The sequence below is a fragment of the Polyodon spathula genome, chromosome 23 (genome assembly GCF_017654505.1).
Source record: "Polyodon spathula isolate WHYD16114869_AA chromosome 23, ASM1765450v1, whole genome shotgun sequence".
NCBI lineage: Eukaryota > Metazoa > Chordata > Actinopteri > Acipenseriformes > Polyodontidae > Polyodon > Polyodon spathula.
In genome coordinates, this window is record NC_054556.1 from 25670396 (window position 1) to 25683355 (window position 12960).

The following is a 12960-nucleotide window of genomic DNA, read 5'->3' on the forward strand; positions in this document are numbered from 1 at the left end:
GGAGGATGGGGGGGGGGGGGGGGGGGGGGGGGGGCGTTTGATTTGACAATAGCTGTGCCAATAATGAAGGGAGGCGGGGCAGACACCGCACGCTGTTTCATTCACCCCACAGCCGGCACGTGCCCGACTGATTAATTCAAATAAAATGAAGCAGAAACATTCTTTCTTTCACACCAATTACAGGCCCATTGTCCGCGTTCTCCCCTTCGAACCCACCTCCATTGAGCTTGAAATTGGAATTGGAAATGTGTGGCTCGGACAGCATTTGTCATTTATATATATACATAAAATCTAGATCTAGAATAGGGAGAAATTAGCCGGTGGCTTGTAGCTGAAGGCAATCTGTTTCCCCAAAAGGGTTCTTGCAAATGAACTGAAAGCATGCGGCCTGCCTATTGTAGATAGCGCACAGACCAAGTAATATATGCACAAATGAGAAAGCTGTTTCTAATTGCTGGCAGTTCTTTTTGTGCTTGATTTTTAATATTCAGTCATACTGTCGTGAATATTAGGAAGTGTCACCGAGCTATTGTCTCCGGATGAGAGCAGCAGTTCTCTCTCCTGTAAGGGTGAAACAAGATCAGCAAAACCGATAATTCTGATCGGGCCATTCAGAATCCACTTGGATCAAACATCGGAACGAGGAAACTGGGGAGCGGAGGGGGTGGTCTGGGGGGCACTTTGGTTTGTTTCTCTCCTGTAGATCATCAACCGGAGAACGATACCCTCCAATAAGAGACGTTTTTTGGCCAATTCACTGGACCAAAGGCTGGACTCCCACGGAGCAATAGTACACTGAGCTAATCCATTCCCATTACCATGATGTTATCAGGGGACATTTTGAACAGTTTGAGAAATGAAGGCCTACATGAATCCATGCAATAAATGTTAGCAGTTTAAAGAAGGATCGAATATACCATTAGCCACTCGTTTGCATTCCAAAACTAGTATTATTTTGGCAACTTTTCATCCAACAACGCGGAAGAGGAACACAATCTAAATTTTTCATATTTACTTAGGGACGTGCCTTATCAGAGGGAACAAAGACAGAGCTTTGCGTTTCAACTGAAATGCAAACTCCACTTCGCCAAATCAAACAGGCCAACACTTGTTACATGGAAAGGACGTCAGGAGCTGCTTTTCAATCAAGAAAAGGCATTTGGTGCCATCTAGAGGCATTTTGAAGAATTGCCTCTTGACAGGCGTGTGAGTGTTTTCTTCACATCCAGCCTTCATAATTTTGACACGTGTCAAACACTTTGGAGCCACGTCATGTGTTGCACTTATTAACAACATATAAATTTGTTACGATGGTTTAAGCGAGATGGTGTGCAGTGTTAGAACCAGAACAAGCGAAAGTGCTGTTTTGAGGAGAAAAAAAATATCATATTTTTGTTTTCTGGAAACTGCGCCTTTATGTAGCCCTAGGGTTCAAACGGTTGACATTTACTGGTACATATGAAAAAAAACCAACCTGCTTCCTCAGCTCCCTCTCTCCAAATGAGAAGCAGAGGCCTCCTTTTATATCAGGTGGCTGGGCGCTGATTGATCGTTAATCAACCTAATCAACTAATCAACCCCAGCCACCTGAACATAATAAACCCAGGCAGGTAGGGGAAGTTAACCCCATCCCTGCCAATTTATAAAGGGCAGAGCTTTGCTCTGCCACAGAAGTGTTGACCAAAAACCTGATAACTATCTGCTTCAACCACTGTCAATTAAAGATATTGGAAATCTTAATTGGCTCCCTGCTTAGTTAGAGACCCATCTTAAAGGTATCTCTATTTACAGGAGGTCTGCGTTTGTTGTGTTCCGCTTCTCTGAGCTGTACCCCCTTGCTGCTGCTACTGCTGCTGCAGGTTTGAGGAGGCAGTTGACTCTTCACTTGACAAGAGCACTCCCAGAATCCTGTGTGGCTGCAGCTAAAACAGCTGTAAGAAAGACAAGCTGGCAAGTCAACAGCGCTTGGCTTCTGCTGAAGTGCACTGAAGGCTAGACTGTGGTGTTCGTGAATAACGAATCATTTTGCCACACTGCAGCTTTAAGAAAAAATTACACTGATAAAAATATGTATTTTTCTCAGTCTAAAAGTCAAATCTGATCAGTATAGTGAAAGATCAGAGAGGGAATTAAAAGGATAAAAATAAAATCCAGTCACACTACTTCCTGTACAGTGTTTAGGAAACGCTCTCAGTTCCCTGGTACTCCTTTTTCGTTCCCCATTTAGACTCCAGTGGGCTGTGCTATATTACAATCCTTCCGGCTTCAGACTTGACGCTCAATCTAGCTCTGGCTGGCAGCCAGTGATCTGGAGGGCTCCACTTTCACAGAAAACAAAGCAACAGGGTCCCTCGAACTTGTGACACACACACACACCTTGCTGTGTGCTCTGTTGTATGAGGAAATGAACTCAATAAGCACTTAAAGTCCAGTTTTTGAGCCAAGTGCTACTTTTGTTTGTCACATGGCTGAATGTTGTTTAGCAGCGTTCTCCCCCGTCATGCCTCAGTGTAAGTTTCCTGTTGTGGAAGTCTCCGCAGCCCTTTAGCTGAGTGAGAGAGAGAGAGACAGCAGCTGGAGAGAAAGGGAGAGTAAGGGACAGTTACTGTTAGAGTTTCACACCTACTGCTGTTCATTAACCTGAGAGCTGTAAGTACTCCTGAGATGTGATACTTTTCTGTGAGCGTCAAGCAGTGTTTTATTAAAACACTACTTTGCATGTGTGAGCTGCAAACATTCTTGTTTGAGTGTTGTTTGTCAGGGTTGTTTACTCGTGGTAATAATGAAGAGGGAGGGAAAATTTCTTTTTTTCAGCATAACAGTATGTTTAAGGGTGGGGTGTGCAAATGTCAGTGTCAAGTAGTTTTAGTGTGGGGGAAATCTTGCTTGTTTGCATTTGATTTGTGCAAATGCATTACGTTCACTGGTTGCATGCCCTTATGCAATTGTAGTTTGAACTGCAGGAGTTTGTTTTTGTCAATAGTTTTGCTTTGTTTCTAGCAAGCAGGCTGCAGACTGACCGTATATTTGAAGTGAGCACTCTGGTTGTTTCAAAGCTACATTCTAGTCAGGTCTGTCGTGGGGTTTCAGTCGGCTAGCATGCTGGTGGAGGTCAGATCAGACACAGCTACATGGCTGCCTGTTTTTGACCGCTTGCCAGTTTACGCTACGTTCATGTCTCTCTTAATGGCTTGCAGCCAGTGTTGAGGTGGAGCCCATTTTGTAAACGGCAAAGATCAACATATTAAGCTGAGGCAGTCCGAGGCACAAGCACAGTGCGGATCTGTCTGGCATTGATTCTGGTACCTTTCTTTCGGGATCACGTCCACCTTCACATTCCTACAAAAGAAGGAAACTTTTTTTTATTAGATCCCATTTCTCCCTTTCTTTTCCAGCAACTCTCAGTGCTTAAAAATTCTGACAAGACTGAAGAGCAGCTGCTTGGATTTCAGCTTCACTTCAATCCTCATGCTAGTCTCGTGGAAACCCACAGGCTTTCTGTCTTTTTAAATGCTTTTCCCCCTGCTTGTGTTTGGAGAGGATGAGTAGCGTTGTCTACAGTAAGCTACAGTGCAGACACATCTTCACCTGACTGGCTTATTACACAGCAGTGTTAACCACTTCATATTTGTAACTACAGAAAATATTAAAGTGAATTTTAGTTTTTTTTAAAATATTTGTAGTACCCATTTCTATTTATTATACACTATAATTAATTGAATCCTGGGATTAGTCTAATTTTTATACATCTGGAAACATTAATAAAAGTAGAGAGGGCAGTGTGCTTCTGCATGCTGCACGTCTTCTAACGATGGATCAAAAGATGTTAGTTTTGCCAATTCGTATACAGGACCTATACATAGACGTGTTTTGATCAGAAGCCTAAAGGCAGCAGCAGCAGAGCATCCCTATCTCTCTGCAAATCAAGCTGCTCTCTAAATAAGTTAATAAGCCTAATTAAGCAGGGGAAGATTTGATTTTGCAGGCATCAGGAGGAGGAGAGATGGGTTTGGCTGCCTTTCTGTTCTAGACCTGAGCAGAGGACATGCTGACAGTGAACTCATTCGCATAGATGCACAGTGGAGGATCAGAGGAGAATCGAGGATCCAGGAACCTTGGCATTGTTCGGATTAAATCCTTGTTCCACACACACAGCCCTGAACACTTTTTTTTTTCCCCTCTCCCTGTTTTGCAGATGTCTCCATTCCCAGCCTTGCGAATGGGAGGTCTCCTGGTCAGGCGAGGGATAGCTGCGAACGTCAGTGTGCGGGCTGCTCATGGGCACGGTAACTGCAGGCTGCCAAGCCGTTCATTTGGGGTTTATTTACACTTTTGACATCAGTATATGGGTATAGCCACTGTATGGGTGGTGTGCAGTGCATCTACTGTGCCTGTGTTTAAATGTGACTCTGTGCATGACTGTGTTACACTGTGTGCTAATTCTTACTCATGTATACTTATCAAATTCTTTATTGTTTCAGTATCGTTCACTAGGTACAGTAGCGAGGGTCCATAAAATATATCGTTACATGTATTGTTACAATTGTTTAACATGACTGTAACTTTTCATTAACATCCTGACAGCTTTTTACACGTCTAACTTTAAAGTCTGTTAGAAAGGTCTCTTCAAAATCATAGTGTAAGGATTATTGCCCACATTGTCAAACGGGTAACTCTGCAATAACGATCCACGATGTGAAAAAACAGAGGTGTGTTTTTTTTTGTTTGTTTGTTTTTTTTTTAAAGATTGCTTTTTCTGCAGTGATTTAGAGGACACATCTCAAACCCCAGTGCACTAGGGCGGACATTTTGAAAAGAGCTTTGAAACAGACTTTAAAGTTTATAAGTGTAGAAAAGGTAAGTTTTATTTAAACAGTTGTAGCAGCACGTGTGGATGTGTAACACTATTTTGGAACCACCTTATGAACTGCTGCCATCAATGTTATGTAAAATGATGTTCACAAATGTATCCCTGAATTGTCTGGACATCGTAGCCTATTGTGAGAAGCTCAGGGACTCGAATGAAGTGATCCACAGGTGGCTTTCTGAGCCTCGGATAAAATGCATTTGGTTCTCCTTGGCAGGTGTGCTGTTGCACATATTGAAATCTGTGCAGGTCATTCCCAGTGGAATCGGTGGACTGATGGGGGGGCTGCTCGACCTTTTAAAAAAAAAATTATTTGAAAGCCCTTGAACCAACATTTAAAACAACACCAGCTTTGTCTGTCACCTTCACGAAATTCTTGAAAGTGTGTTTTTCTTCACAGCAGACACGAGTTCTTCTTTTGCACAACGACCCTATCCTTGAACGCTTTTAGTCTTTACATCATGAACCGCAGATGAGTCTGGAGATACTTAAAGCTTCCAATTGATGTCTTGTCTGCTTTGCCTCCTGATTGCTTTATTATGTCCCAGTATAATTCATCTTCCACTATGCCTTCCTGTAGCTATTACCCTGTGATAATGAGAAGTAGACTACTCCCCCAGATGCTGTTTGTAGCTCCAGTCTTGCTCTGGAATCGGAAGTGCATTCTCCTGCTTGCCACTAGATGGAGCAATTGTGTGACAATGCATCCTGCAAATTAACTGTCTGTGGAATGTCTGGAAGTAGCTAGAATGGAGAAGCCATATGTTGCTTTAGATACAAAGCATAACTGACTATGCAGTGCTTTTGCATAAGAAAGTTTACAGGTTTCCCTGTGCAATGTACTAAAATGCCTTGGGCTGCAGGAAACCTTTTCCTAACCCTGACTTGCTTGACTGCTCTTTTTATGTTAATTATTGTAGGTTTATTTACTGCAGTAGTTCCAGACAGGTTTAACCAGCATAGTTATACTCACTGAGCAGGGCAGAGGCAGCAAGCTCTAGGGACGAGTAGCATTGTGCAGCATCCCTGAGACGCTCTCCTTGTTTCCCTGTAGAGATTTCGAAACAGGAAGACCTGTCTCTGCCGATGTACTGGGACCGCAAGGACACCCCCTTGCCTGACATCCCCTTCCAAAAGGCCCTGACAACGGCCCAGCAGTCCCTCAAGCAGAAAGAGCTGGGCTCCTGGAAGAACCTCTCGGAGGAGGAGAAAATCGCCCGTACGAACCCTCCTGTGTATCTAAGAGGAGCAGGCAGTATAGAGAGCAGAGGAGGCGTTTGGCTTCCCAATCAAACCGTTCCATTCACGTCATCGCAGGTGGATGTGTTCATGCGGCCTATTTTATATGCAAGGGTGCGGGGCAAACCCACAGAGCTGTTGGAACAAATACACGTTCCAGGATAATATTGTAGAAATGAGACCACGTTAATGGACAGGTCTATGATTGACGTAGCTTTCTCTGTGTGTGTGTGTGTGTATATATATAATTATTGTTTAATATAATTGCGTTATTGCCCTTTGTGCTGTGAAACATCTCTTTAGAGACACCCTCTCCACCAATGCCCATACAATTTGTTCTCAGACTGATTTGAAATGGAAACGAATGTCAAAGCCTTTGGGCGCGCACTCTTTAAACTGTAGCCTGTGAAATGCAAGGTCCTGCGAATGCATTGTTTGATAAGCTGTGCTGTCGAAGTTCTACGCGGCCCCCAGTAAGAGTACCCTTGTGCTTTGTTTCAGTGTACCGCCTGGCGTTCAACCAGACTTTCGCAGAGATGAAAAAGCCAACCCAAGAGTGGAAGACTGTGGTGGGAGGCGTGCTGATCTTCATCGGCCTCACCGGGCTGGTGGTGTGGTGGCAGCGGGTCTTCGGTATGTGTCTCCATCTCGCTAACCTTGCTGCCTTAGCACAGTGGCTTGAGACTGAACAAACGTTGCTGGGAACCTATATGAGCCAGCCCTGGGCTGGACTGGGATTAGAATTACAATCGCAGCAGCAATGTTTGCTGAAATTATAATTGCAATAACATTTATATGGTATTAATTAGTTAGTTACACAGGTGTGGCAACATTCAACTACAGTTCCGTTGTAATTGCAATTAATTACAGATTACACCTTTGTGATTGATCCCAGGTTTAATTTGAGCCCTTTAGTTTCGTGGATTTCTTTTTAAAGACACCTGGAAACTTTTCTAAAGACCCATCTCTGATTATATCAGGCCTGACCCTGCCTACTTAGGGACTCCTATTGTGTTACATAATCAGCAACTGAACAGTCATCCGTTAGCCAGTCCCTTGATGAGTCTGGGGGAATCGTGAGACTTTTACTCTGGAGCTAAGCTGTGGATATCCCAGGCAAGGTAGGTTCAGTGTTGGTGCTCTTGTGCCTCTCGAAGCATTTGTCAGAGTGCGTACATTAACCCTTTAATGGTTTGTAGATGTCCTTCTCTTGCATCATCCCTCCCCATGTTCTCTAACTTATCTCCTGATCTGTGTTAACGGCCGTTACACAAGGTTTTTCACTTCTCTAGTTTTCAAGCAGAAAATAAGGTACTGTATGTTATTCTAATAAACCATTTCTATTAACGGTGTAATGGAGCATTAGAGAGGTGGTCCGTGCCTGATCCGACAGTAAAGGACAGCTTGTTTATTGCATCAATGTTTCCTATTCAGCATGCTCTGTAGTCTTTCACGAAACTCGCCATGGCAGATATCAATAGCAGGCTGTTGGCCCTGTGTTTTCAGTGTTGCCGCCTCAGCCTCACACCCTGAAGGAGGATTGGATCGCAGCGCAGGCCAAGAGGATGATTGACATGCGAGTCAATCCAGTCGAGGGCTTTTCCTCCAGATGGGACTACGAGAAAAACCAATGGAAGAAGTAGGAGGAGGGCAGCCTGTATTGCTGCTCCTGGTCCGTCCAGCTGCCACCTGAATGTCCTGATTGACCTGTATGCTGTGAGCACACTGTAACCCACATTCACTTAGTCCTGCCACTCACTTTGGGCCAGACCTACTAAAATTTCGATCCAGCGCCGTGCAACGTTTACCCGTTTAACCCAGTTTATTTCTTGTTCCGAAACGATAATTTCACAAGCTTCTCTGTCACATTTTCAATAGTTTCTTTCTAGTTTTGAAAAAGTTTATTTTTCTTAGGAAAGTACTTTTCATTTTTAAAACTTTCCTTTTTAAAAATTCCTCACTAAATGAAATCTTAGTTTGTGGTTATTTCTGTGGAATGCACCTTACTGAATTCTTAAGAAAGGAGTTTTTTCAGAGCGTTGGGTGATCGGCTTACATGTCTGACTCAAAGAAACAAGGGAAACTTTCCTCTCATTCGGCCTCTCTTATTTGTACTAAATAAAGAATACAAAGTCTAACCTGAGCAAGTGTTGGTCTTATGCTTGTTAATGTGTGACTTCCCTTCGCTCCACCCATTCTCAAGGACAGCATCCCTACCATCTTCAATTCTCCATTATGCTACTGTGAATGGGGCAAGGAGAAATGCAATAGTAAGATATGAGACAAATCTTTGCAGGGAAATTTTTTTTTTTTTAATTTGCGTGTGTGGATAGATATTGATTTCAGCTTCTGTTGTAAGTGAACAAGCATGACATGTGATCTGTTTTAATACTTTGAATTTAATAGGAAATCCTGAGTGAGCTCATACTCCTTTTTGTAATGCAATTACAGAAGTGGTTCCAACACTGATGCTGTCTAAAATCAGGCAAAATGCACACACAAGGAAGTAGATATCAGCTCAAGCTTTATTGGACACATCAAGGGAGGGACCACTGAAATTCCAGCTTGGTTTTCTAACTCAATAAACTTACTTACTGTTCTGCAGAACAGCCTGTTAATCACAGTGTACATGCAAATGCCCTCCCCCCTTCCCCCTCCCCTATTATCATGTGCAATTAAACTAGTACTACACAGTTGCATTATTAATCATCCTTACCACAAGCCAGTGAATGACAATATGAACTTGCCTGGTGCAAATACTGCACATGAAGCCAACTCTCACTCTACATTCGGTCCTGGAGAAAATTACTCCCAAGTAAAACTAATGAAGGGTATTTTTAAACAGGGATGGTTGCTACGAACACACCCTTATTTTTTTTTTCTCACTTGGCTGTCTTGAAAGTAACGAGAACCCTTTTCCTCCATCCCAAGGGATGGCTGGACCCTGCTGTTACTATGTGCCTCGTTCAGCATGGTTGTCATGTGAACTGTGCAGTGTCTTGGGTGTCTCATTTCAGTCCAGCCTGCGAGTGTGTGCATTAATTCCACTGAGGTTTGTTGTTGTCACTTTACCTCTACAAAGCAACGTTATTTGTGGACCCCCAACGTCTCCAAATGCCACCTACTCTGAATGTAAGAGACGCCCAGGTGAAACATTGCAAAATGCCATTCAGGCTGCAAGCACAGAGCAATCCCTTGATTAGGATTCAAGTGGCACATCAAAGTGTAAGCAAAATACTGCTCTGCATTCACTTTGTTAGCTGTATAAATGTACCCACCTCCCCCCTAGCCAACCTCTGCCTTCAGCTAGAACATCTACAGCTACACCATCAACAGAAAAACAGAGAGAGGAGCTAAACTCTGCCTGCAAACTGACTCAATATCTTGATCTAACCGTTGTGCCACTGGCCCTAGGGTTCGATGGCAGCATGTGTATATAAGCCAGATCAAAGTTTATGGAGAAGATAAGGCTTTGAAACTACATCCAGTTGTCTGCCACTTTGGCCCCACCTGCCCTATAGCTAACAAGGGAGTGGAAACACAATACTGGAGCCACAGTGGTGCCAGTTTCCGAGACTGCTCTACAAACTCTGCAGATTCCCTGTCCAGGCGTTTACAGTCTACATACACTGGAATGCATGCTGGCCACTATCTGGGTTTCCATAAACATGCTGTATGCTGGGCTTTTACACAAAACTTTCTACAGTTCAAACTCACCAAATAGCTTGAACAGACATTAACAAAAATGATAAATCTATTTTCTGTGCAACAAAAATATATATTTGTTAATTTTTTTTTTTTTTTTTTTTTTTTTTTTTAACTTTACATATGTTAATAACAGGGCTTGAATTTGCAAAAGTATACTGTATTTGGTCACAATTCAAAATTAAATTAAAATTTACAGAGGTGAACTTTGTAAGGGATCCACACAAGTACATTAAAAAAACAAAACAAAAACAAAAACAAAAAAACAAGTCAAACCTGCCTACAGAAACATCGAAGGGGGCTAGTCTTTATATACAGGTGTTATAAACGATTGTCTGTATACTGCTGACATGCATATATTCAAAGCTAGACAGTGATAAAGAGATATACTAGGATTCAAAATGAATAGCTATAAATGAGGCTGTCCTTCTATACAGGTGGTCCCCAATACAGGTTTGGATGAGCAAATTGCAATTTAAAAAGCTTTTAAAAGAAGTCAGTTTTCCTTTTTGTGTTCTAAGATTTGCATGAACTTTAACCAAGGTGAACAAATTCAAGCCCATAAATACACACTCCCTTGCAGAAAGAGCTCAAGCAAAAAACAAAACCATCTCTTACTCACAAATAAAAAAATGCATGTATTAAATTAAGGCAACATGAAAACATTGCTGTACATGGAATAATACGTTTAAATAACATTGTTTATTAAATATTCTAATGAAACTATACTAAATTGAGATTAGTTTTTCACCTACAGTAGGTAATGTAGTGCCGCATTGGTTATTCTGGTCATAAGAACTTCAAAGTAAGACGCAGCATAGAAACAACCTCAAGCAAAAAAATTTAAAAAAAAGACATTTCTGTTTTGAAATGAGGTTGTATGGAATATAAGTATTACACACAGTAAATTAACAGAAGATACAACTCCTGAATGCAGGGCTGCTTTAAGCCAGGGTGGGAACTTCAGTCCTCAGGATGCCTCATCCTAATCATCTATTAGGCAGCTACCCGCAAAAGTACCCCGTCAGAGGAACCCTGGGAGCCAAGGACCTGACCCCTCCTTACAGGCAGTGTTTAAAACACTGGCAAACAGAAATTAGGAAACATTGTAAATTTAGCAGAAGTGGCTCCAACACGATGTTTAATATTATTACTGAACGGACTTAAGCATCTGGAAATGCACGCCGTTCTGATGTGTTTAAAAGATACATGATCATGCATACTGTTTGCTTATAGTGTTGTCACCACTTACATTACAGCGGTGTGCAGAAAAAGTGTGTTGGTCATCGCAGTTATTACAACATTCCACCACAGAGTGGCAGAGTGTGCTATTCAAAAACCAATGGTAGATTAAAACCTGTTATCGTCACTTATGACTGAAGCTATCAACCGACATTTGAATGCAGAAATGGTTACATTTTAGAAGAAAAAAATGGGTACATAAAACATGGAACAATATATATTTTTTGATTTGATGAACACATCAACTTTTTAGCAAATCTGATTGCTCCGCATACATTTGCTGCACTTATTGCATGAACTTTTAATTTGAAAAAAATCCAGTTAAAGTTTAGTAAATGAAAAAAAAAAAAAAAAAATCTTTGAAAGGATGGGCAGAATGCATCAGACAGCAACGATGCACACACGAAGTCACAAGGATTCGGCTGACCCGCATCAATGGGAGTGCATGGCACCACAACAAAAGATCCACACACACTTCACGTTTTTCATGCAACCTTAGCTGTTTCATTTACAGAACCGGCTGAAATATCGGATCGAAATGAGATTAGTGCAGTAGCAGCAGCCTCAACTGAATCATGCTCAAGCAGTCAAGCATCACTCACATGTTTAGTCTCTTGGTCTTAACCTAAGGATAATGAACAATCGCGAGATCCCTGTGACTTTAATGGACGGTTACATATTCTGAGTCGCAAAGCTGAACTAGTACAGCAGTGGCATCGGATTCATATAGGATCAACAGAACAGTTTCCAGAACTACAGTGTCATGGGTTTAAGCTTGATGTGATAGGTTCTCTTTCCTTTCTTTCATGTGGTCAGATGAACAGGGAAGAAAGAAAAAAAGTCAACACATCCTGACAGCTTGGCAAAGATGCGTGCAGTGGAATGACATGCATCTGAGGCCAGGCTGTCACTCAGCAGTGATGTGTATTTAAACACAGTGAACTAGAACAGCCTGCGCTGTGCAGTGAGAATTACAAGGGTCAGAAAAGAACTGGACACTGATTGCTAAGCAGGCTCTATTGGTCCTTCACACAATCTTTAAAAAAACAGTCCTTTCTAACTTCTAAATCTGTCTCGCTTTAGGAGACCACCCGCTGGCATGGGATATTCTTTTTTTTAGGTTGTGTTGAGAAGTTTTATTTAGGTCATCCTGGGAAAGAAAAAAACAAAACAAAACAAACAATAATAATAATAATAATAATAATAATAATAATAATAATAATAATAATATCGAAAGGTGGAGATCCTGAGCACTGGTGCTGGAATGTGACATTTCAAAGCTGTTTGGTATTAGAGGAGACGCCTGTGTGTGTGTGTGGATGCAGAGACATTTGCAAAGCTGTTTGGTATTGCAGGAGAAGATGCCTGTGTGTGGGGATGCAGAGACATTTACACAACATTGTTCTGGTTGAGCGTTTCTCCTTGTCGCATGGAGAGTGTCCGGGCGGCTCTACAAGTGCTTGTGTACAATGTAGGAGCCGACAACGAGACCGGTAGCCAGAGTCATTCCAGCGAACAGCCACTTCATGAAGCTTTCTTGGGACCTTCTGCTCTCAGCTGCTGCATTCTTCCCATAGATTGCAGCAAAGGTGTCCTGCAAGGGAGAAACGAAACAGTTTTAAAAAGCAAAATACCTGTAGAATATCTGTAGCAACGCATCTTATAGGAGCCATCGTGACCAAGACTACAACCTTAGCAAAGTCATTACATGTTTCTAGTTTCTGTAAAACATATGGTGCACATATTCAAATTTGAACTGAGTAAAATTAAATAAAGTCAAACAACTTCAATCGATTTTTTTTAAATGAGGAGTCTTTGTCGTGGTACTTTACAGTTTGTAAAATGTCCTGTTATTAGGGTTAGATCATTATTACAGTTCTATAAGACAGAGTAATAAAGAAATAGAA

General features: G+C 41.9%; 2 protein-coding genes across 2 annotated transcripts in view; both read left to right on the plus strand.

The window, feature by feature from the left end:
* Positions 1-2519: 2519 nt before the first annotated feature.
* LOC121297974 lies at positions 2520-8249 on the plus strand. The gene is made up of 5 exons (XM_041224633.1): positions 2520-2649; positions 4196-4286; positions 5922-6086; positions 6608-6739; positions 7613-8249. The coding sequence occupies exons 2-5, from the start codon at positions 4196-4198 to the stop codon at positions 7747-7749; spliced, it is 525 nt and encodes a 174-aa protein (XP_041080567.1). The 5' UTR covers positions 2520-2649; the 3' UTR covers positions 7750-8249.
* Positions 8250-12482: 4233 nt separating this feature from the next.
* LOC121297933 (targeting protein for Xklp2-B-like) overlaps positions 12483-12960 on the plus strand; it is a 4487-nt gene continuing 4009 nt past the window's right edge. Inside the window, exon 1 of the mRNA XM_041224569.1 lies at positions 12483-12546. Coding sequence (XP_041080503.1) covers positions 12483-12546 — 64 coding nt within the window. The remainder of the gene's footprint in view (positions 12547-12960) is intronic.